Below are 25987 nucleotides of genomic sequence, written 5' to 3'. Positions count from 1 at the left end.
GTCCAGGTCACGTGCTGACCGCCCTGTTTTTGTCTCAGCTCAGTGCTGCATGATCCTCTTCGTCGGCCTCCTCTTCACTCGCTTGTGGCTGGTCAGCATCTTGTATGCAGCGTGGTGGCTGCTGGACTGGGACACGCCGCACAAAGGCGGGAGACGGAATCACTTCATAAGGAAAAGCATCGTCTGGAGATACATGAGGGACTATTTCCCCGTCACCGTAAGTTCACCCCGAGCGGGAGCCCATCTCAACACATGCTGAAGCCAATAGAAAGGCCTCAGTTATTCCCTTAAAGCCTTGAGAGGTGGGACCAGGGCTGCTTAGCACTGGGCCTAACAAGTCAGAAGGAGACTCAGCTGCATCCCAGTGGCTTTGACGGCCGCAGCCCAGGGCACAGGGGAGGAGTGAGGAGCGCCCGGTTCTTTTCCTGGTGCTCAGACTTACAAGATCTTGCAACAAAACTTAGCGTGGCATTTTCACAGCCAAGTACTTAAATCATCCTGGCTTTAGGTGCATGGCATTAGGTGTCTAAGTAATCACTGTGCAGTCCAGAAGAGAGGAGAGACATCTCATTGTCCTCTGTTGCCATTTGTACGGCTAAAGTTTTATCCTGGTGCCTTCTTCTTCCTCGATTTTCCTAAGTTTACAACAGTGTGGTATGGCAAGGCTGGATTAGGTCTCAGGAACTCCTGTGCTTGGATCGTACCGTTCTGTGTGGAGAGGCAGCTGCTAAATTATTGATGTTGCAACAGAGAAGTACCCTGGAGAGTCTCAGGGATTGTGTTACCCCCCTCTGGAAATGCAGGTACATAGCATTAACATGCACAGCTGGATTTCAGCTCTGTTCTTTATACCACAGCCCGTGGGTGGATCTAGGATGTTCAAAAGTGGGGTGTAGATGGAGTGGGGCGTCATCTGTGGAGGACTGGAAGAGGGCCAATATTGTGCCCATCTTCAAGAAGGGGAACTGTGAGGACCTGAGAAACTACAGGCCAGTTTGCTTAACTTCTATTACAGGAAAAATCCTAGAAATAGTCATCCAAGAGGCTCTGTTCCCCCGGGCACCACTAGGAATAATGGCCACAAGGAATAATGGCCACAAACTGATTGAGAGCAGGTTCAGGCTTGATATCAGGAGGCATTACTTTATGGTTAGGGCTGCCCAGCTCTGGAATGGGCTCCCAAGGGAGGTGGTGCTCTCCCCTACCTTGGGGGTCTTCAAGAGGAGGTTGGATCGATATCTGGCTGGGGTATTATGATCCCAGCACTTGTTCCTGCCCAGAGCAGGGGGTTAGACTTGATGATCTGTTCAGGTCCCTTCCGACCCTAGAAACTATGAAGTATGGCACATATCTGTCTCCACTTAAACAGAAATTAGTAGCTTTTATTCTAATAGTCTATGGGCCTACTGCTATATTGTCCAGGTTAAGATCAAAGCAAAAACAACTATAACTTTATTGGACTGTCTACTAATTTGCTAGACTCTATATCCAGTTTAAAAACACGCAAGGAAGTAGGCCAAAAAATGGTTAAAATAGTCCAAAGATAGTGTACTGTTAGTTCTCTTGTCATTATAGTTAAATGTACATTCCTCATTCACATTTGTAAAATGCAGTTTGGTCTTCCAAAGCATCTTCACAGTGTCACCAAGACTTCCCCATCAGGCATCTCTACACCTGAGTTCATATGACTACGCCCAAGGTAACGTTTTTGGCTAGAGCTAGAAACAGTCTACAGGGCGGTGAAATAAAAGAGACGCAGTACCAGGAATGGCTACCAGACAGCAGCACTGCAGAAGGAAGGATACTTTGAAGAGTGGACCGGAGAGACCAGTGAAAAGGAGGGAGGGTCATTAACACCTGTGGAATGAAAGGAGATTAGTAGGAATGAGGTGGATTAGAAAGCACCACGAAGTCAATTGCCTCTGCACTGCCTGAATAGAAATGCCACTGCCCCTCCCAGGCAGTTGGTTTTCAACTTTTAAAGTTTTAAAGTTTGGGTACAGCAGGAATCAAAGCGGGGGTACAACTACACCACCGCACCCCCCACCCCCAGCTCCACCCCTGCCACAGTCGCAATTTCCATGAATGCCTGGAACCATCTGCAGGGCCCGTCACAAGCATTTAGTCAGACTGAAGTCAGCACGGCAAGGAAAAGCAACATCCTACAGAGTCGGCGAGTGAGTGACTGGCAGAGACCAGCCTAATTGAGAGTCTGGGCACCTACAGGTCATGCAGCCTCTTTAAGAAACCCTTCATGAAGCAAATACTGTGTCTCTACTGGCTCCACACCACTCCCAAGGGACCGATCTCCAGTGGGGTGGCAGGGGACCTCTCTGGCATGTGAGGGGGGGCAGAGCTAATTTTTCAGCAGCAGCTCTAAGAGCAGCAGGGAGCTTATATAGACATACCCAAGCAAAACAGCCCTCAACCCTCACCAAATAATACTGCCTCCTTCCTTGGGAGATCCCTAGAAGCAGGGCAGGCAGCAGAGGCCTCAGGCATGGCCATGCCACCGAAAAGCAGGTCCCCGTTCACTCTCCCACTGCAGATGCCACATCCCACGAAAGGAGCAGCGTTGGCCGCAGAGCGCTGTCAAGGATGTGCCTGGTTCCAGCTGATACCAGTTGGATCTGGGAACACGGCCTCCAGTGTAGCTCATGGAGGCACAAAACACGTCCCCTGACCGCCCCCGGCTACTAAGCCACAGTTCAAAGCACGTGAATCGCCAAGTCTCAGCCTTGTTACAGAGATGGAGACAGGCCTTGGCGTGCAGTGCTTGGCTTCATCAGCACAGTCCTGGCATGCCTCTGTGCAGAGCCAAAAGTAAATACTTGCAGGGATCAGGGATGCTTGTGTTTGGGGCTCGTGAGTTTGGCCATTACCCTGGCAAGACACCCAGGGCCGGCGCTGAAAGCAGACCGGTGAGATAATGCCAGATGTAGGTGGGTTTGCCAAACCATCTTTTGTAAAACAGTCCAGAATCGCATCTGGCGTTTCCAAGCTGTGCAGGGGGGTGATGTGTCCCCACAGGCTGCGCCTCCTTGCATTTTAGCATTGGCTCCCCCACACCTGGCATGCTTTGGCTTTGCACTTTCCGTTCATGAACATTTAGTGAATAAGTCCGGCCTGGCCGAGCGCTCTGTGCCAGAATGGCAGCATGGAGCAGTATTTTGTAACCAGCAGGCAAGTGAGATTGGGTTTTTTTCTCCCCTTGTTACTAGCATTGCAATACCAAAAAAGGAGGTGGAAATCAGGGAGGTTCATTTTCTCCAGGACACGGTGACTCTGTGCATCCAAGGCTGGAAGGAGGAAATTATGTCTGTTTTTGCTCTCTGTCCCCAGCATAGAGGTCAGCAAGGCCGAGCTCCGCAGGGGGAAGGAAACAGCAATAAGACGTGGTCAGCGCTACTTAAGTGGCATGTGGCTCTGTGCTATCAGGGACTGCTCTCCCAAGACCGCTAGGTAACAGCTACGCCTGCTCTTGGTCAGGTGCTCACAGAGTGAAGCAGCTTTGCTGTCACGTAGCCAGTCGGTATCAGATAAAGGGAGGGTGTGCGGTATCTGCAGTATCTTGAATTTGCACCAATTTCAAAGTCCGCCAGGCAGAGAACAGCATATCCCGCCTCTAGCTAATGCAGTTAAACCAGAGTAAGTCTGAGTCAGCCTGTTCAGCTCAGTTTGCTGCCCCGCCTGCCAGCCTTCCTCCTCGTATCAAAGGGAGCTTTTCTACCAGTTTTCAGGAGCCCCAAGCTGACAAATCCTCTTTTCCTTTCCCGCAGCCCAGGCACCAGGGAATCACATTATGCTCGCTCTGGGAGAAGGAGGAGCACAGCCCCTGGAAGCTGGCATTCGCTAAGGCAGAGTTTAAAGACTCTGCTGTTTTAGTGGGGGTTTCCATCGAAGTTGCCTTTGCTGCACATAGAGAGCAACAGGCAACACCAGTTTGTGGGAGGGGGTTTTTTAAGTGGCACCGCGAGTGGTGCAGTACCATCGCCTCGCAGTAAAGCAGCTGCTGCCTCAGTTTCCCTGCAGCTGTTATGCTGTGCATGGACTCCTCTTCTTCCTCGAAGGAGCCCCCTTGGATCTCAGTGCTGGGACCTGTCCACTCCCATTTTGGCTCAGGGCTCACAGGCTCCTTTGACATCAGGCAATTTGTGCAGCGTCCCAGGAGAGACGCATAAACAGTCCCCATGTTCCCACAATGCTTGGCTTTCCAGCTCAAACCACCCCACTTTTCCGCAGTTCCCTGGCTGCCCACGGAGACTTCCTATCTCGTCCCTTCGCCAGACCAACCCAGCCGTTGCTGCTTATATTTTCCAACCCCCACCCCAAAAAACCACACAATAAATGCTCCCTCTTCTTTATTTGGTCCATCCTGCTTTCTGCAGTGAGCTCTTATATAGCTTTGCTCTATTTCCCAGAATGCATTGCTGCCCAGCCTTACAACTCCCATAGTCATTTTGAGTGAGAGCCAGGATGCTGTGGCTCTAACAAACCAGAGCACCTGGCCTAATACACCGGTTGCCCACTCTGGGATAGCTAGACTTCTGGAAAAGAGCAATTGTATTGTATTGTACAGGCTGGCTAGGAAAAAAAAAAACCCTTGGAAAGTTACTATTTGCTTTTATTTCTGTACAGATTGGGTTTATCTTGTGGCTGTCATTGTGCTGGGCTTTGAATCCCATTAAAACAGACACAGGGACAGGCCTCTAAATGGGCAGCATGAATGGGAATTCACTTGCACCAGGCCTGATGGTCCCAGAGAAAAAGTGTTATCACAATACGTAGGCCGTTAGGTCTGGTTGTGTCAGGGTTGAGGGTATTTTCAGAGGAGTTTAGATTATGAATTGTATGGGATAGTTTGAATAAGGAGGAGGTTGGACTAAATGTGACCTCTGGAGGTCCCTTCCAGCCCGACTTCTCTCTGTTTCTATAATACTTTGCATTTTTGGGGGGTGTTGGTTATAGCTATGTGGGTCTAAGGACATAAGCAGACACGTTCTTTGGATAAACATGATATCTTAGGCCAACTAAATAGTGGGAAAATTGTTCTTTGCAAGCTTTCAGGTACAAAGACTCCTCTTCGGGTTTAGGGAGAGTGTGCTGGTGTTCGTGGAAGGGGGGATCTTGACCAGTGATAAAATGTAGCTGGTAAAATGTAGAGCGGTTACCTGGGGTTTTGGGATGGCAACCCTGCCTACCTGTCTTGCACCTATTAAATCCCATTCCCTCTGATCTTCCCTGCCAAGCATTTGCATTTTCACAGACCTGCATTTTGCATATTTCTGTTCCACCCAGGTGAGCACACAAACACCAGCAGATACTCCCTACACCTGAAGAAGGGCGTTTGTGCCGGAAAGCTTGCAGAGAACAAGTTTTCCAACTATTTAGTTGGTCTAATACAAGAGATCGCATCTACCCAAAGAACCTTGTCTGTCTATGATACTTCACGGGTACTTAAAGTAGGACAGTGGGCTAGTACCTCTGTAGGATGCCAGAATAAAGGGCTGGGGGTGACGGTGGGAAAGGAGAGGGGAATCCTCCTCTCTGTTCCTCTTGAATATGAGCAGAAAGAGCGGAGTCGATTTAATTATATCTCCCTGCATCTCTCTCCAGGCGGCCAGTTTGCTTATTCTCTACTCCATCCCAAGGTGCAGCCTAGGAGATCTGAATTTGTGAGCGGAAAATAGATGTAGAAAATAGATGTGACCAGAAGAGGGCCTCTTGCCTTTAAGTTTTACTCCACGGCAGCATTTCAGTGCCAGTGCTAGGTGATGCTGCTGTTCTCAACATGTCGCGGCAGCTGACGAAGCAGGCTCTTGCCTAAGGAAGGTTGTGCATTTCTGGACGGGTTAGTCCAGAAGGTGCCACCCTGCCCTGCCTTTTGTTTTCTGTGCAACCACTGGACAGTGCAGCAGAGCGATACGCCCCATACAGCACTTGCACGCATATGGCCTCCAGACTGCATACAACCTGTCTGGGCAATCCCAGGGGCCCATCATAATCCTTTATGGAGACAAAGGGTTTGAAAAGCCAGCCGGTGAGTTCTGTGTCCTCACTGCACAGCGATGGGTTGATGTGACCTTGCCCTTGGGTGCGAGGTCCAGGTTTCCACTTGCCAACATGCATTTGATCCGAGTGCGGTGGCAGCCCTCCATTGGAAAGTGCCCATCCAAGCGACCCTCTGTAAAGGGACCGATGGCTTGAAGTTGCAGCAGTTAGATCGGCTGTCGGGAAACACTTCTTCACTGTTCGAGCAGGGCGGCAATGCAATAGGTGCCTCGGGGGGTTATGGGGTCCCCATCATGGGACGTGTTCAAGGACAGTCCCTGGTTGGGGATGATCTGAGCGCAGTGACGACTATGTCCTACTATAGGTATTTCCCATGCTTCTGGGTGTTGCTGGGGCTGGAGGGGAGTCCTACTCAACCATCCCCTTTTCTGCTACATTTGTCAGGGTTGGGTTTTTTTAAGCCTTCCTCAGAGGCTTTGGGTGTTGGCTGCAGCCAGGGTTGAGGATTGACTGGACTGGGACTTAAAGCCAGAGGTTCCTGGGTACTGGAGGGTCTTGCCCCGCTGCTCAAGGTCTGACTGATCATCCTATTTGGGGTCAGGAAGGCATTTTCTATGGAGGTGTTTGCCTTCCTCTGTAGTGGGAGGCATGGGCCTCTTCCCTGAGATGACTTGAGTGTATATTAGCAACCTTCTCCAGCAGCAGGACGTGGCTGCTGTGGTCCCCCTCCTTCACTTGTGGCAGGTTAAGTTGTGATGTCCTGTGTTGTGTAGTTTTACTAAGAGGTTGGGCAGTGGAGTTGCACGGGATGGTTTGGATAGGGATGATCCTGCCTGCGGCAGGAGGTTGGACTAAATGATCTCTGAAGTCCCTTCCAGCCCTTCTCTGATTTCTGTGGTTTCTGTGAAAGCATATGTGGTACACCTCAGCAGGGGAACTGCATAATAACTATCCCCCCGAACCCCAATTAGGTGCCTGAGTCAAATACCTTATTTGCTCGTGTACAACACACCTGGGAATATAACGTGCCCCTTGTTTCTGGAAGGCAGAATGAAGAAAAAAAGATGTTTCCTTGTAGTAAGCAACTGAGTCACAGCAGGGAGGGAACAGAGCCTGCTCTTTGCTCTGCTCCCTGTGGGTTGCTGCAGATTTTGCTTTTCAAATACAGCCAGGAGGTAGCAGCACCTGCTTCTACTGTATTTCTCATATATAGCGCATACTCCGGTTTCCAGCCTCTGGGGAAAAGGGCATGTATTGTATGCCAGAAACGACAGTAGTTTTATTCCCATTGAGCAAAGCATTTCACTTCCAGGGACAGTATTCTTGACTTGGTTTTGACATTCAAATGGGCTAAATGTAGTAACAAAACCTTTCCACGTGAAAAATCAAAGGGTCTTAGACCGTATTTCCCCTCCGTTTTTGGCTGAAAGGGGGTGGCAGATTAACCACTAATTAAGGACTTCTTTCAGCTGCCCTCTGCATGCATTTTTTTCTGTGAAAAAAAATAATTCTTTTGCCCCAAATATTTAGCTGCAGCTACAGCCAAATAGTCCCTACAGCACTTGGTTTACAAGCCTTTTCCAAACACAGGTGGGCCAATGCTCACGACTGCAGGGAAGTGCTGTTATCCTGCAGGGAAGTGCTGTTATGGTGGAGATTACTCCATCTCACAAGGTCACAGAAAATGCCACAAAACCTGGGGCTAAAGGCTTTTAGTAAAAAATTAAAGCCTGCATAGAGCTTTCCCCACTCAGCCGATCCCAACCCCAGCAATCACGGAGGATGGGTTTGACCGAGCGAGAAAAGTGGGACATTTTGCCTTCTGGCCGGATCTGAAACATGGACTTGAAACCTCTTCCCTGCTCAGCCAGACCCTTCTCTGCAATCTCGGCGGAGTGGCTGTGGCTGCACGAAGACACCCGACTTCCCCACTTCTGGCGAGGCACCCAGCGCTGCTTTTCTGTAAGCAGGGAAAGTGGGCACGTGCTCCGGGGGCATGAGGGCCCTTCAAGCCTCAGAGCACGCGCCCGGGGGTGCAAGCAGCACAGTTTTTATGGAGGCGTGAGCGAGACACAATGGTGGGAAAGCGCCGTTCCCACCCTCCCAGCGCTGCATTTGGCAAGGCGCTGGAGGCAGAAATGGCCGCAGCGGAGCGTTCCCACCTTAATGGACTGAAACAAATGACTCTGCTACTTGCTCTGGCCCCACCTCGGCACGCTGCAGCGCCGGCGTATATTGAGTTCATTTAGCGTGATGGGATTAGTCGCCTCTGGAAGATTAAAAGCACCTTCTGATCCTCCCATATCCTGGCAGCAGACCTCACGGGGGTGAACCGTGGGTAAGCCAGCAAGACGAGCCGCCGGTCTGCTCTGCCCAGTGTTATTTTGGGGAGGGAGTGTGAAGGCTCCTGAAAGATAGGGTCCCTGAGCACGGCGGCTGGAAGGAGGATGGGAGGGAGGGCTGGCGCGTGCCTCCATTTCCTTGGGGGCGTCCGAGGGAAGCAAAGTCCCCCTCTGCAGCTATAGGTCTGCACAGGACTGGCTACGCTGCCATTCGGGGAACGATGGAGGGGCGCGGGGCTTGCCAAGATACTGCAGGGCAGGCTTCCCCTGCTGGCACCGAGATAGCAGAGTTACCCAGATAGGACTTTTCTTTTAAACCAAGGGCATCGGCCCCTGAGCCCAGGAGGTTGCATCCGTGCTCTGGCCGGTGCACAATTGCTTCTGAGAGCCAGGGGGGGAAATCCATCCGGAAGGCACTGAAAACCCACCCGGTGCAATGCAGACCCCCCGGCTCAGCTGAGAATCGGTCCTCGGGGAATAACAGTTGCCCCCCGTTTCTATCCTGCCCCACTCACGGCTCTCCACACCCAGCATCTCTACCCACCCTCCAACCTTCGAGGGTGGCTGGGTGCAGCAAATGCAGCTGGAAGGCAGGTGCAAATGACTGAGGCAGCAGCACAGGGTGGTGAGGAGCACCAGGCCTGCTGCGGTCGACAGACGGACTGCGCTACGCCACATCCATCCACACAACCCCCTTCAGTCGGGGACAGAGCTGTGGTCCGCCTGGAGCAGTGGTTAGAGCCGAAGTATAAAGGGACAAGCCACAGCCCGGGGATGAAATAGGAGACGGGTGATATCAAAAGATTGGCCATGAACATGGGCTCCGGGGGCCTGATGTGGCCTGTGGGACAGAGGTTGAGCACCACTGCACTACATCAGTGTAAAGACATGGCGATGCAGACACGCTCCCTACCCAGACCGCTCGCATAGTGGTCCGCTGACTAGCGGTGAGAGCAAGAGACTCAGTCCTGGGCTCCAAACCAGCATGGCCATTAAGTCATGGCCAAACCTCACTTCACCGATTAAGAAATGCCTGGGTGAGATAACACTCACCACCTTCACAGCCTTATTTCTTACAAGGTGGTTAGAGATCTTCAGCATTTTAGAAAGGCAGATACCCAGGGCTAAGTGAGGCCTGGAAAGGTATAACTTTAAGGACACTGCCCTTATAGCCATCCCCTTCTGCCAATTAGTCATTTAAAAAAAAAATCCATCTCTAAACTGGCTGTTTCTGGTGCTGGCACCAGCACTGGTTGAAGCAACAGGAAGCAAGAGCCCTGCTGAGCTCAGATGGGGAAATCCATCTGCAACGTCCTTGTCTTCAGAGTCAGGTCTCTGTAACGGCAGAATAACCCTGACACACTGCAGTAGCAGCCATTTTGCTGGTTTAAATTCCCATTCACAGCTTCCTTTTCTGCTTCCCTCTACCCACTGCTTTTCCTTTGTGCAAAGCTAGAGGAAATGTCTGTTAAACACTGGGGTCATCTAACTGCACGCTCCCTGTTATCTAAGGCAGCTGGCAAGCTCTTAACAGCTTAAAAAAAACCCCAAACCACTAGATTTTGAATTTGCAACTGAGAGCTAACATCTAGCCTGCCGGTCTTCAGAAAGCACAGCTTAATCCCTGAGAGCTGCCATTCAGGATTTTCCAGCCTGTGTCTCACTCATTCTCATAGCTACATACAAAAGCCATGACCTGAGTTACTTAATTGTGTCCCCGAGGCAGCAGTTGGTGCGTTGGGTCCTAACCAATGCACTTGAGTTTAAAAGAAACCTGCCCATTAATGTCCAGAATCGTTCAACATAGCCTGGACAAAATGCTGGCCTTATTTGTAACTGGGAACGCTTATACCAGGGTCCACAAAGTTAACCATCAGCTTTTTAATTTCTAAATGCGTTGGCCATTTACTTGACTTTTCTTTGATTGGTAGGAAAAGAAAGAAGGGCCAAAAGTAACATGCAGTCAAGTCTCACAAAGTTTCTCTTTCCCTTCCTGTCAGATCTCTCTGTGTCAAAAGAGCCTGGCCTAATCTCTCTGGGCTGGATGCTCTGAGTCAGAGGCACCAGACTGATGCATCATGACGGGACGGACCGGGTTGCTCACAGTCACATCCCTCCCCTGCTCAGGGATGAGGCAAGCCTAATCTTAATTCAGTATTGGCATAAACCTGCATTTACTGGCAAGGATTATGTCCATCTTGAAACCTCTATACAGCTTTGGAAAATATCTAGTCACAGCAAGTGCAGCCATCGCAGAGAATGACAAAGCACTAGTCCTTGAGCATGGAGGATGGGTCTCCAGCACCCCATAGACCCAGACGCGTATATGCAAACCACTTGCTGAGTAGGAACGTAGCATTTCCCAACCTGGATAAGACAAGTGGCCCTTCTTCACCAGTATCAGTCCTTGGCAGCAGCCATCGCCAGCTCCCTGAGACAGATATGCAACCAGTTCTGCAACGGGCCATCGTGAAATAACCACTCCACATAGCAAATGTCCTCTTGACCCCCTCAATGAGAGCCCGGCTTATGCCCTGGAGCATAAATAATAAGACTTTTCAACACTGAAACCCCGGCATATACAGCAGCTAACCAATGTGAGCGCTCGGCGCTCCTGATTCTGTCGGGGGTGTTCACGTGGTCCCCGCTACACTCGCCCCTGAGCAACTCAAGCAGGTGAATGCGTTTATCCTCAAATAATAGTGCGGCCGGGCAGTGCTATAATCCCCGCTTTCCAGATGTGGAACTGAGGCAGGGGACCAGATGTTCCAGCTCAGATCGTCAAAGGATTTAGGCGTCTACCTCTCACGCAACTTCACATCATCCTTGGGTTTATTTGTATTAGAAGAGCTAGGCCCAAAAGGCTGGATCCAAGTCACACAAGATGTCCATGGTCGAGCAGGTCCCTTATAAAGGACGCTGGATAACCCTTCCTTTGGGTCTCGCCCATTTTCTAGAGCTGCCCATGGACAAATGGACGGAGGGGAGTCTAGGACCAGAGAGGGACACTTTACGCAGAACACCAAATGCCAGAGACCAGAGGAAAGCGAGGTAGTTAGTCGTGTTAGTCATCAGGCAGAAGGCAGGGCAGAGGTGCACCTTATAGACTAACTAAAGAAGACGCGTATGGAGCACGCAAGCTTTCGTGAACGGTGACATAGAGATCACGTGAGTCTATGCGTGATTGGCAGCTGCTTCGCCATAGCAGCGTGCTCCTCTGTTTTAGTGCACTGCCCCGGCAAAGTAGCAGCAAAATCTAGGCCTGCATCACACACGTGGTGCAGTATGGGCAATTGCTGCCCTGTGCTTCAGTGCGTCCAAAAGGAAGGACTAATGCATGGCGCTGCAGCAACATGACCATATGGTGACGTGTAGACATGCCCAATAAGTGGGAGAAGAGGAGGCAGAGGAAGTGGGGAGGGGGACAGTGCAGGGAGAGACATGCAAGCAAAGAGCCCATAGGACCCATAGGAACAAAGGGACTCGATGATCTCCCGAGGTCCCTTCCAGCCCTAATGTCTATGAAATCTATGAAAGGGGTCCCAAAAGCTGGTCCAGGGGAGAATCCATAGCCCCCGTGTAAACCAAGCTTAACTCCGCCAAGTCTGCGGACGGTTTCTTGCTCTGCAATTTCCCCTTCACGCTGGTTTTTACCATCTTGCTGCCTGAGGACAGCAATCCTGAGGTCAGCGATGGAGGGTCCGGGGGGTTTGAAGGGTTCTGGGTCTTCCTGCAGCCGATGTCAGAGTGGCGCTTATTCAGCCCTGCACGTAGCCATCTCCCTGTCTGCCCAATGTAGAGACATGCAGCGGCCCGGCGACAGAGGGAGGGAGATAACCAGAGCTCAGCTGTTCGATAAACCTGATCAGGAAGCAGGACTAGACCCTCATGCTGGTGCCAGTGGGAACAATGGGAGCATGACAACCCCAGGGAAGGGTTTCTGTGACCTCTCCATCTTCCATCTCGGTGAGCGGGCACCTGTCCTGGGAGACTCTTGCCAGGCTGCGTCCCTGAGATAAACTCAGCCCGGAGGAGCAGGTTGTGTGAAATATTAACAGTTCTGGCCTCCTTCCCCATGCGGGATCTGCATCCAGCAGGAAAACATGTTTACGTGCCCGTTTCGGTGCATGCTGCGGGGCCTTTCTCCGTTCAGACTCAAGGTGAAAGGTGGGGTGGTATAAAGGAGAATGATTAACCAGCAAATAGCACCTACTCCACCCAGCTCTGAAGAGCAAAACAAAGAGCTGCTTGCATTTGGGAATGTGAAGAAGCACGTCCAGAAGGCTTGTTTCTCAAGCAAATACAATGCCTTTGGGGTGGGTGGGCTCCAAAGGCCAGGATACTCGCTTTTGACAGGATGCAATACGAGCACGGTGGCCCATTTCTGCTGGTGGATGCAGACAGTTGCAAAGCCCATGCTCTTAGCAGCCTTCCCTGGGAATCTGGCAGGACTAGTCTGTGCCCACATGCCCCTGTGTGGATGGATGTGCATGCAAGGGGAGTGGGTTGTATTGGCACTGTATGGGCTTTAGAAACAATAAATAAGTGCTAATGAGAATAGATGGGCATAATGAACATGGCCAGCCCAATGTGATTTGGGTGAAGCATCCTCCTTCCTTCCCTGGCTTCTACAAATGGAGCAGGACTCTTTCCTGGTGTGTCTTATTGTTTTGAGGTTTTTATGTCTTCTGTTGATTACTAGAAGAAACCCTGGGAAAGGGGCAGGGAACTGAAGGTGACAGGTTGGCCTTTATTGCAGCTGACGAGTGATGAGTTTTTCCCTGTATTTGGGGAAAGCAAGAGCAGAAGTGGAAATGAAGGCGAGTACAGTGATAGACTAAGCTTGAGCACGAGAGAGAGTCAGGCAATGCAGTGGTCTTCTACCAGCAGTGTCTGCTGGTCCATTGTATAGTCTCCTTAGGAGACTTGCTGATGCCTAGTGACTAGAGTAAATAATAATGGCACTGAATTGCTGAGGGGTGAAGAGCATCTTAGGTAGCAATCAGGAGAAGAGGACCTCGCCTCTGGTTTTGCAGCTGTGTTGATCTGCGACCTACTCGGTCTGGCCCCGGTCCTTAAATTGCTGAGCTGTTTTGAGGTGGAGAGGGACACTCATTGCTGGGGGTCACACGCGTCGTTCCTTCTGCAGGCCAAGCTCATTGCAAAACCCCTGGGATCCTTGCGTCCTCCTCTTCTCCTTACAAGCCTCCTGGTTTCACCCTTATGTGACCTGTTTCAGGGCCACCCACTAATGCCATTGCCCTCTCTCTCATGCCAGGGGCTCCGTCTACACTCGGCCAGAAGCACCGTGTCCCTCACTGTCCTCTGTCCTCCAGTCTCTCTTTGGGCTTTGCACAGCCCCGTTTCTATCCCCTCTCAAGAGCTCTCTCCATCCCCCCATGCTAAGGGCAAGACAAAATCCGAGCTGTTTTGCCCTCCGGCCCCCACACATTCACAAAGCTAACCAGGACATTCGCGATTGACCTTCTCGTAGGCTGCAAGAGAAGTCATTCAGGATGAACCCAGCAGAGAGAGGCCACCGTGCCGAGCGCCAGGCCACGCTTTGCCCCGCCAACAACCTTCAACTCAAACACCTCACAGCAGGGACAGCTGTGCTCAGTCCTACCCCAGCGATCAGTCTTTGTCGGCTCCTCTCCCAAAAGTGTCACCCGTGTTAATGGCAGAGGTCTGGGCTATACTTCAAAGCTTTGCCAGCCAAGCTGTGCCAGTTCAGAGTGAAAATGCTCCAAAATATAAGCCTCAGTTATATGGGGGAGGGAAGAAGAAGACCGTTCCTGTCACTCCGCACCTTAAATAACCAGGCTAAGGTTGCCACCCCTCCCAGACTGGCTGGGAGTCTGCCCGAATCGGCACTGATCTCTCGGTGACTATTGAAAGCCATCCGGGAGATGGATATTGTGAACGGGACGAGCGTACAATTACGTTATGTTGGTAAAAAAGAAAAATCTCCTGGAATAGCTGCAGGCAAATTTGGCAACCTTAACGCAGGCGCTCAAAGTCGCTGCGACCTTTGAGGTGTCCACGAAGATGACATTGCGCAGCAGCCAGGCCATATCATGCAACTCCCCTCCCAGTGTGTACACGTTGTGCCCACGACCCAGGTATAGCCAGGAGCTCAGGAAGAGCCTGAGCTCTGAGTAAGAGAAGAAAAGTGACTGAACGAAAAGGAAAAGGAAAAAAAAAAAAAGACTCAGGATTGAATCATCTAGTTATTGTACTTACGAGATCCCAGGGGGAAGAGGAAGGATGGTTGATGGTGACGGCACTAAACCTGGGTTTAAATCCCCATGGAGTTTCTGTGCCTCGGTTTCCCATGTCTAAATGGGAGATATAATAGCACCACCTTGCTTCACAGATTGGGGGACAGGGCAGGAGGATAATTGCACTGAGCATCGTGATGTGCTCACAGCCTCCGGTGAGAGGGGATAGATAGTTGGGCAGCTATAGGGGTCAGAGCAGAAAGTAGGGTCTCACCCATGCTGCGGGCTCCAGTAATAAAACTGACCCAAATGAGCAGAGATGCTTTGAACGCGGGCCTCTGGCTTCTCCACTGACTTGGGCTAGGTAGATGCTTAACGTCGGCGTGAAGAAACAGCCCATCCCTCTCCAGAGCACAGAACTGGTTGCTCCAGATCCCTCACGCGCCATCGGGATGTACGTGCATAGTAAGGTCTGTGTCCTCACAGTCGAAAGCAGCTGCTCGACAGACAGAGGGGATCTCTTTTTCCTACAACTTGGAAGCAGAACCTGGGAACCAAGGTGCCCGCGGGCATACAATTAATCTATGCAAAGCCAGGGCTTAAATCCCAGTCCTAGCAAATGCCTAATTATAAGACCAGCCTACCTTTCTGGCTCCTGTGCCTTTTGCCCGCTGTGCAATGTGAACAAAGGGGCCTTGGATGATGTTCACAGATTCACCAAGGTTTAGGGCTAGAAGGGACCCCGTGAGATCATCAGGCCCACCCCCACCCCTGCTCTGGGCAGGAAAGACTTCCTATACGGTGGGGCTGTAGAAAAGATTCACCTGGTTGTACTTCACCATCCCTCTGGGGTCTGAGCAGGTTGGCAAGTCTCTTTCCCAGCAGCTCTTGCCCCTGTGCCCAGTAGCTCCTTTTCAAGTACCAACTGCTGGGACAAAACCATGTAGGTATATCCAGATAAGGAACCTGATTTGGGGGTGTCTAGTGCTGGCACGGCGGTAGATGGGGCAGGGAGGCAGGCCGGAGAACTGAGGTGCTAGAGAAAGCGCAGCTCGGGATAGAAATAGGGTTGTGCTATACCAAGTATGTGGATGCAGGGGACTTTTGTGTGACCAGGACACATGCCCCGTTGACTTTTACACCCATGTAAACAAAGAACGGACAGACAAGTAAGGCAAATAGGGCTATTACTAGCTTTCCTGTCATTTGATGGCAAGGCGCAGTAATAGCAGCCGACAATCTGCTCTCCTAGGCTAATCCACTTGTCCGTCCATTCTGGATCCTGGCGTGTTTTACATGGCTGTACAAACCCTGTAAGCGTGATGTGTATCCAGGCTCTAAAAATGACTCCGTCTATGGCCGGCGCGCCCAGCTAGGAGTGCCCCGACAGCTTGGGCAGGATTGCACTGGCAGAAGCATCATGCACAAGCTCACTCCCCTTGTTGGGACTGCAGAAGTGTGAAACCAGAACAGGCAGGGCTAGAGGTGTGAAGAGTGGGTAATATGGGGGTTTTCATGTGATGGATTGAGCTGGTGGGCCTTAGACAAAGAGCAAAGTCCTAGATCTGAGTGTGGGAAGGGGAAGTGAATCCAGCTGAAAAAGTGTTGACTCCTGAGTTGAGATACTAAGCTGCTACGATGGCTGTGGTCCCCACTGGTGTTGTGAGCTGCAGACCCCAAGTTTCCCATTTTATACAGGCAACATTTGAGGCCTCCCATACTAGGAGAGGCTGCATGGAAGATGCAGCCACATGCAAGGGAGGACAACGGTTGCTTGCTCTTGCTCACAATGCGGCACGAGGGGAGGAGAGCTTGGTTTTGCCCGTGGGGTGCTGTCACCGATGCTGAAGAGACAGGCGTTGTCAAGTGTTATCGGTGTCATTGCTATTGTCCTCATTGGGTGCTATTGATATGTTGTCAGGGTTGAAGTCGCGGGAACTGCGGTGTCGACAGTCACAGCCAGGAGATCCCAGCACTAATCTCGGCTTAAAGATCAACCCCAGGCTCAGTTCAGTGACAAAGATGCAGCCAGGTGTATCACCTGCAAGCACAGCACTAACACGCTTTGGCCTAGCTAGTACTTCAGGCTGGGGTTAAGGCAGTTGTACCGGTGACGAGGAAGTTAGCACAACACCATGCACCCTAGGCCACTACAAAGCTCCTGTACGTTCCAACCCTCCTGTTATACAATGATCAGAACAAATGATGCACTGCATTCAATCTGTATCTTGAATATCTTAGACTGTCCTGTACCATGGGCTTGTTTCATGCCCTGTCCCAGGGCCTGTTTCAGCCCTGTCATTCTGGTCCTAGCCTGTCCTACACCTTGTACAGCCAACTCCCCTTCCCATCTTCTGGCAGGAGTAAGGAGTCCTAGGAACTGTGGCTTGTGTCTTACTCTCCCCTCTTCTGTAAGGATTAAAAGTGAGGGGCCTACATTGCAAAATTCCCAGGGCTAATACTGAAAGTCCAGGAGCAGGGGGGGGGTTCGTGATATTTTCCCCATGTACAGGAGGGGAGACTGAGGTCACACACAACCAGCTTTCTAAGTGCTCACCATCCATTACTGGGGCCAAGTTTTCAATATGGACCATATTTTCAAAGGGACTTACAATCAGCATAAGCCTGTGTAACACTTATGGGGTGCATGTTACATGTTCATTAATGCGCTTTTGCTAACATGCATTAAATTTAGTACCTCCATTGTGAGGTACTAGAAAAAAAGTGCACTCGCCTATTTTAATGTGCATTAGTGAGATTGTACGTTTTTTTGTGATGGTTTAAAATAAACTAATATGCATTAAAGCACACGTGTAGACACAGCCATGGGCACCCAAAACACTGAGGTCTTCTGAAAACCAGGCCTCGAGCTGCAGCAGAACCGGTTTAGGAACCCAGATCTCTCAGCCCCGTTTTAATCACTGGACAAAAGTGCCTTTGTTAGCCGCTGCTTACTTCCTTACAAGTCCTTTTCTGATTCAGCTGAAAATGATATTCTTCACTTCCTGCCCTAAACCACCCCGTAGCATTGTCGAACCCATTCAACAGCCTCTGAGTATCCCTGAAGAGGTGACTTGGTTTCAGTGATACCTAAATGGTTCTTCCATCTTGTTTGCTTGTCCATTTATAAATTATACAAGGCTGAAAGGTCTTATGCAAATGGACCTTATAGTTAGGAAATGCTGATGTAAAACAAGATTGCTCAAGATGGAATGAATCATGGAAATGCTCCTGACCACTTAAGTCACCCGTCCAGTCCATTTTCTTGCTAACCACCTGTGCTCCGATGCACCGAGGGGACTTGGGTTCATCAAGGTCTCCTCATTAGGAGAGGGCGCATGAACGGGCACATGTGTACTGTCAATAGCATTTCATGACAAATGGAAAATAAGCCGCGAGGATTAAAAAAACTCGTGACCGACCTGCCGCTGTCACCGATCCTTTCTAGGAAAACCAACAAATTAATCAGCTGCCCCTACATTAGCACCACGGATCAGGGTGGTCAGAGGCAGCAGGGGGTCACAGTTAGATCTGATACTGTCTTATGCACAAGGCCCATCGAGAGGGGAAGTGAGAGAGGGCTTTAAAACAGATGGAAATGTAAAATTTGCCTGCGCCTGACAGCTCATCAGGCTAACATGGGTAGGCGAGCGCACCGGTTTCGACAGCCAAAGACACAGAATCATAGCACAGTAGGGCTCAGAGGGACCTTGGGAAGTCAACTAGTCCAGCCTCTCGCTCAAGGCAGGATCAGCCCTATCTAAACCATCTAAGACAAGTGCTTGTCTCACCTGTTCCTAAACGGATACAAACGACCTTGTTATTCAACACCTGTTATCCCAAAAACATTTAAGAACACCTTAACCTGCCGCAGGTAAAGCAAGGGGATGAGGCCACTGTCAATGGCCTGCTGCTGCAAGGACAGGAAATTGTTGTTAAAATACCATATTTACTCAAATACAGGATGAAGTCTCCCCCCGCCCCCATGTCAGCATGGGGCAAAAACCCTTTGGCTTACATTCACATACAAGGAAACCTCCTTAAATATGATATGCTGCCTATCGTTAAGTTGCTGCTAAAAGCAGCATGTGCTCAGTAATGGAAGCTAACTACTGTATGATGTTGCTTAAATGCTGCCAACACTGAACATGACGATAAAACACATGGCTCAAATGGGGCAAAAAGGCTGCTTTTTTTGTGCAAAATATGTGTGTGTGTGTGTGTGTACACACAATACATATTAAATATACATTATATATATTTAACATATATATTATATATTTATGTAATGCCTATACCTCTACCAACCTGCCTTGTGATTTGCTAGTCCAAAACACACCTTTACAATTACACCATTTTCATTCCCATTATAACTGCGCTGCACAGCCGTGTACCTGCACCCTTGCATGACCATCAACATCGCTTTCACCCATCACAATTATGCAAAGAACTGCCTCAGTGCCCTCCTCCAACTCCCCCACCACTTTCCTCAGGCCTTTCATGTGTCATTATACTTGTTATCATCATTATACTTGTCATCATTTTCATCATTATTGTCTTTATCATCATTGTTGCTCACCTCAGGGTACCCACGTCTGAACAGTCTATGCCAGTCCCCTATCTTCCATATAATGTTTGCTATCTCTTCTCCATCATCTTCTACTGTATTCCTATAGTCCTAGTACATCTCACTCAGTCCCATTTTGACACCGCCCTTGACTAAGGGGTTCACATATCTGTTTTATGAGCAGGCTTCTAGTTTTCCACAGGGTATTCCTGAAGCAGGAGATAAGCTGGTCAAAGCAGACTGTCAGAGTACCTTGCTGCTTGGTCAAGTGTAAGAATAGGTTAGTGCAGCCTATTTGAATAAAATATATGATAGTGCCCATTGAGAGCAGTCCCCCTTAGTGCTGACTCTTTTTGAAGTCATGGTGAGCCACTACATTGCATACATTTCAATTTCCTTATCATTTATTCCCACAGCTCAAATGTACCTTTCTCTCCTATTTCCAATGATTCTGTTTCTTCACCAGCCTTAAATGCAAACATCACTTAACGGGGACCCAAAGAGTTCACCCAGAATACCTCTGTTGACTCTTCTCTCAGTTTGTTGCATATAGTGTGGCCCCACACTCCATGAGGTGAAGCCAGACCATGTTGCCCTGTGCCTCACCTGCATATCAATTGTTGGAGGATCCCAGGACTCATGACAAGAACACCCAATACCATTCATGAGGGGGGCCCAATTAGCACACGGACCCTTTGTGAGGGGGTATCTGCAGTACCCACACATACTGAGGAGTGCTGAGCTGTGGGGTCACCATGGCTTGAAACTGTTGGCTCTGCTGGGTCCCAGCTCAATTTACCATGTGGTAAATCATGAGTGTTTTGGATTTGGATTAATGTCATGCATAGTGTGTTTTCAATATAAGTAAGTGCCAAACTGCTGCTCAAACGTGTGTTTATGGAGTACCTGTGCTGATACTTACAGCAGTTTTAAAAATAGTAGAATGCATCAATTTTGAGTAAACTAAATCTATGGGTACTATATGCAAATTTCTACAGCTATGTTTATTTCAAGGTCAGTTTTTTTTAAGTTGTTTTTCACTTCCATGTGCTCAGGGACAGCAGGGTCTGACAGTAAGGATAAGGGGAGTGGTTACAGGGGGAAGAGGTTGAGGGGCAGAGGTCAAATGGACTACCTGACCCCCCCAGATTTATTTTCTTTGCTGTAGCAGCAGGAGGGGGACAAATTCAAGGCAAACCTCCAGTAATTTGATTCTATACCTGAACATTTTTATCAAATGTATACATTTTCCATATATAGAATCTAATTATTGGGGGGTTGTCTTATAATCAGGGTTATCTTATATTCGAGGAAATACAGTACGCTCGAGAAATCCATGCTGAGCTGACCAGGGGGTACTATTTCCACTCAATCCCACATGTGGTCAGTCTGACCCTGAGGGGAGGGGTAAGACCTTCTCACCAGGAACCTCCAGGTTTTTGAGTGCTAGCATGAACATTAGCTGCAGCTAACACCTAGAGCTAATGAAGAGTTTGAAAAAAAAAAAAACAACCCTAGCCCCTGTAGCAACCAGAGGGGGAAAAAAAATCCTTCCTGGCCCCATGTCTTAAAGAGCAAAGCCCAGAAGCAACTAGCAAAGCCCCCAAACCCAGACTGTTCAAGGAAGCTAGTATTGCCCGAAATTCCTGCAGGGATGTCTTTGAGTGATGGATTTGCCTAATGAATTTTGCCCCGCTCTGCGGCTCTAGACAGGCTCTGCAGTCAGGTGCTCCCTAAGCAGGAGCTAAGCAGGAGTGCGGGGAAGGGGTAGGCAATGCTTTTACCTCTAGGTTCTCTTGCTCAAATCTGGAGGCCGCATGTCCGGCTGCCCCAGGCAGATCACCCATATGAGAACCACGCAGGCAGCCTCCTCACTCCAGTAGCAGCTTGATTGCATGCCAAACCCCCACCGCAGGCATGTTATATCTTCCCATTTCCCATTTCACTTCTAGCTGGTGAAAACAGCGGATCTGGACCCTAGGAAGAACTACTTGGTCGGCTTCCATCCCCACGGCGTCCTGGTGGCCGGCGCCTTCCTGAATTTCTGCACGGAGGCAACTGGGTTTTCGAAGCTGTTCCCGGGACTCACTTCTCACCTAATGATGCTGACTCTCTGGTTCAGAGTCCCCTTCTTCAGGGATTACCTGATGAGTGGAGGTAAGCAGGGCGGCTGCCTGGGCACACGGCAGGACTAAGTCCTGGAGCGCCGCTGCAGCTAGAATGCCTGCAGCAAATGGGACCTACACTTTTTGGGAGCGGGGAGTGAAAAGCTCGAGGCTTTAACAGTTGCACATCAACTGCTTGCTGTCAGATGTTCTTTACTGTACCGTAGGGGTGGATCCAGGGTTTGGTAAAGGGGGGTGACCCTGCTCCCAGCCTCTCCCCACCCTGGGGCAGGCAGACTGCAGTGCAGAAGCAACAGCCAGCGTCTTTTTTTAAGTCCCTCAAGCAGTTACGACTCTCCCCCCTCATCTTCCCCTCCATGCTTAGCTGCACATGGCCTTTCCTTCCCATTCCCCACTCCCCTGCCTGCTGCTGTCTCCAGCTGACCTGGGAGCAGTGGAGGAGGCTCCAGAGCCACTCCTGCCCTGCTTCAGTGGGGCTGCTTGGAGAGCCAAGCTCTGCTGGAGACAGCAGCAGTGGCTGGGGATAGGTTTCCTTCCCCAACACCAGTTCCCAGGCTGGAAGGGAGTGGACGCAGAGAGGAAACCCACCCACTGCTGCTGCTGTCCCTAGCTCCCCACAGACCTGGACGCAGTGAGCAGGAGCAGCTCTGGAGGTAGCTGGAGACAGTGGTGGGCAGGGAAAGGGGAGGGACGGAGAGAGGAAGTGCTGCTGAGCACAGAGGGGAAGCAGGGCTGGATTTTTACCTGATTCAGGGACTTTGAAAAGTCATTGGCTGCTGCCTCTGGGGCATTGTCAACTGAAAGGGGGATAGATCCCCTCTGGATCCTGCCCTGAGCATAAGCAGATGCGCAACCAGGGAGTAGAGGTGACATAAAAATTGAAGCCTCTTGATCTTGAATGTGGAGCCCTTCTGTCTCCACTCTGTCTTCTTAACACTTCCCCTCTTTCCTCATTTAACAGTTTTTCATCATTATTTAGATTACTCTTAGTGTCAGGAGACTTCAGTCGAGATCGGAGCCTCTTTGTGCTGGGCACTGTACAAATACATAGCTGTGCTTTGAAGTGCTCCCCTTCTACTGGACATCATAATCTAGAGGGAGCCTTCAGATCCAAGATGAGAAACTAGCAGTTTAAGTGACTTGCCAAAGGTCACCTGTGGCAGAGGTGAGATTTGAACCCAGATCTCTTGGGGGGGGGTGCATTTGAATACTTCAGCTGCAGGATCCTCCTTCCTCCCTCAGCATTTCTGACAGCATGCTACAGTAAAAAAAGTTTATTTTATCACCAACACACATAAACAGCACCCATTGCATTTTCAAAGCAGAGAATCAAGTCTGATCTCAGAGGAACAACTCAATCTCCCACATACTGGATGGAGCATTTAATTCGTTCATGTCTAAATAACAGGCAGGTTAGAACTTGCTGTTGCTATTATGAAAGGAGAAGAAAAGTGTCTCCTCTTACAATGCTGCTGCGGCAGATAACTGCTGCCAGGGACACAGGATGCAAATAGCAAGTCATCCTGCTAGAGAGGCAGTGGCCAATACACTGATCTCATGGATGAAAATAATATTCTGGATGCTGGATAGGGAGCAAGCAATGGAAAAATATTAACTGGGGAAATGGAAACGGAGGGTGGATAGATGAGATTCTCCAGGGGAACTGTGGGAGTTAGGCATGGGCATTTTTACACATATCAGTGCCCATTTTTTTACACAGAAAATGGCAGCAGTGTGCTTTTGAACTAAAACACAGAGAAGGTGATTTTTAGTTCAAAAGTTCACTGCACCCATTTTCTCTATGCTGACGCGTGTTTTGCCACTTACAGAACTGCAAGCGATGCAGCGCCAGGCGCGCCAGCTGGCATGCAGAGCATACTCGATTAATCTATCTGAAAATGTAAATGTGTGGGTATATGAAAACGTACGTGTATAAATGCCCCCTGTTCCCACTCACATTCAAGGAGCCTCAGGCACTTAACTGCCTTAGGTTTGTTCGTTAGGCTTAAGCACTTGCCCAAGATGCATTGTGAACCAGTGGCGGAGACAAGACTAGGATGCAGGCCCCCTGACTCCCACCCCGGGGCCTTACCACTGCCGAATCTCCATCTTTTAAAGAGATGCAGGAGACAGATGCTGAGGATACACCAGGGCAGGCACAGCATACAGAGTAGGTCAAGGCAGCACTTGCCGTTCCATGAAATCACTTGCAGCCGGATGCGGCTCTCATTGAAGTCAATGGTCAATCTCTCTTCTACTTCAATAAGACAGCTCCCTTCACACCACCAGCCAAGTGTAGCAACTGGTCTCAGTCCTGTCTCAGTCCTTTCTTCCTCAAACATGATGCCCCCATTCCTCCTTATTCATCACCAGCAGCCCAGGGGTCTTTTAGGCCCTAATGCAGCAAAACACTGCAGCCAGTGATTCTCAGATGAAGTGCCAGGGCATCCTGGGGCACCTTGATATCCTTTCAAGGGTGCCGCACAGTGTTAGCACGGTTACTTGTCCAAACGTGATTTGCAAGATCAGCCCAGCTCTCTCAAATAGGAATCCATAGTGTTTAAGCCATTCTGCCTCGCCGTGGGTTTTCTGAGCTCTTTGCAAAGGAAGACTTGCTCTGTTATTTTTCTGCAGTCAAAAAACCCAAGGGAAAGCCAAGAGCTGGCATTTTGTGAGAGGGGCCCTCAGCCTAACAAAGGGTGCCTGGGGTCTAACAGGGTTAAAAACCCCGACTTAAACGTTGCTTTACTCTGCGCACGCAGGTGGTCTCGTGGAGGTCAGCAGTGGTATTTGTGGCATTGAGGGAGATAGAGACACATGCAGCCATAGTTTGGGTTAATACGATTCCTCCAAGGGTTTGTCCAAACTTTATTATAGCCCCTGCTAGGACAGCCTGTTCAGTGGGTGTGGAGGACCAGGCCTCTGTGATCACGCTGCATTATTCGCATGCTTAAAGCTCCACCGAAGGCTTTCTCTGGGAGTGGGCTTTTCATTCCCAAGTGCCGCCCCAGTTCCCATCCATCAGCTTGCAGCTGTGCCCTTGCAGGCCTGGGGCAAAGGCCTCCGCAGCGCACCCGACACCATCTAGGGCCCAGCAGAATGAGCTGGCAGGAGAAGCAGCCAGGTTATGAAGCAAGGAAACATATGGGGGAGAAATTCAGCTGTGGTTCAGGAGGCCACAACAGCCCCAACACTATCTGAGCATGGCCTCTTTAGCGTTGGTTGCTGTTGCCTGTTCTTCAAGGTATTAATCATCGGAGGACCAGTGCTCCCTTCTCCGTGATGCCTCTGCTTTTAGAGCAGCCTCCTTGACCATGATGGCCAAACACTTTCTCCATTCTCAAACCCTTCCTGATATCCCATCTCCTCAGGGAGACCTAAACCCTCCACTTCTGGCTGCCGTGGCTATGCTGCCTGAGTGGCTATGCTGTTTGTCTACACCACACAGCACTCACAGCAGTGACTCCAGTCTAGGTGGGATCGTCACAGCAAGAAACGTGTCTTGTCTACATTCAGCAGCCAGAGACATCACTCATTTTAGTTCCCAATTTCCCCACAACCCACACAAAAGCAGTGCCCCATGCATCTCCTGTGAAAAAATTATTTGGATCAGCAATAAAGAGTCATGACACTGGGCATGTCTACACGTGCATTAATGCACCATAATTACAGCGCCTCAAGTTTAGCACCTGTAATAGCAGGTACTAAACATGTTGTAATAGGAGCAATTGCGCAGTTGTGCCCGCACATCTTTTTTACATGATGCGAATGCATAGTAGACTAATTTCACTGATTAGCATGGCTTTCGCCATGGTGTGCAAATGCGCAGTAGAATTAGCCTAGTGCACTTCTAGTATCTTGTGTAGACATGCCCGCTGTGTTTAGAAGAGTTATTGACACCAAAAAAATAAATAAAAAAAAGGATCCCACTGAATTTTAAGTCTCTGTCATGTATATTTTTGATGTGCCCTTCATTTTAAGTCACTGTCACAGGGTGAACCTTGGAGCAGAACAGCAGTTTTGGATGAAGAGCTTATTCACTCGAAAATGCAGGCTCAGGCAGAGCAAAACTAGTTGCCAAATTCAGCACAGATCCTCAGGGTTTCAGTAAACAGAAACCTAGACCAGAGCTCGAAAAAAATTCACACAGGTGTTGCCATTTTCAGAATGATACCCTATGGTTTTTTGGTTTGTTTTTGCTTTGAGCTGCTTTTTTGAGTGCAAATCTGCATAAATTTAATCTTAAAAACAGAAAATCTTTAGAATCAAAACATAATGTTTCCTTCAAACTGAAAAGGATTTTTTTTTTTTTTTTTTGCCAAGGTCCAGGGGCAAGGAAATGATAACATTTTCTTGGAGAGTTGACTTTAAACTAAATGTTTTGGTTCAGCCACTGAACCAAAAAGTCAATGATTTGCCCGATTCTAATGAGGCTGACTGCAAATTCCCTTAAAGGGGCCAGCTCATTTAGGGCTGGACAAGGTTGGATAAATTCTGGTGGCGTAGAAACGTGGAGCAGGAGGAAGTAACCTTCAGGCACATGGAGGGGATCTAGACAAACACAAGTAGAGAGAGGTGGTTAGCTGTGCTAGTCTAGAGGTACTCGGCTGTGTTAGTCTAGAGGTGGTTGTCTGTGTTAGTCTAGAGGTGGTAGGTTGTGTTGGTCTAGAGGTGGTTGGCTTTGCTAGCCTAGAGGTGGTAGGTTGTGTTGGTCTAGAG

At 49.7% G+C, this 25987-nt stretch overlaps 1 protein-coding gene across 1 annotated transcript in view; it reads left to right on the top strand.

Annotated features, from left to right (window-relative positions):
• The window catches only part of MOGAT2 (monoacylglycerol O-acyltransferase 2), a 45442-nt gene that overhangs the window by 14431 nt on the left and 5024 nt on the right, over positions 1-25987 (top strand). The window contains exons 2-3 of the mRNA XM_019530514.1: positions 39-217; positions 21095-21299. Of these exons, the coding sequence (XP_019386059.1) occupies positions 39-217; positions 21095-21299 (384 nt within the window). The remainder of the gene's footprint in view (positions 1-38; positions 218-21094; positions 21300-25987) is intronic.

This window comes from Crocodylus porosus, unplaced genomic scaffold (assembly GCF_001723895.1).
Source record: "Crocodylus porosus isolate Cpor-Errol unplaced genomic scaffold, CroPor_comp1, whole genome shotgun sequence".
NCBI lineage: Eukaryota > Metazoa > Chordata > Crocodylia > Crocodylidae > Crocodylus > Crocodylus porosus.
The sequence above is the reverse complement of the archived record's forward strand: the minus strand, read 5'-3'. Positions and strand labels throughout refer to the sequence as shown.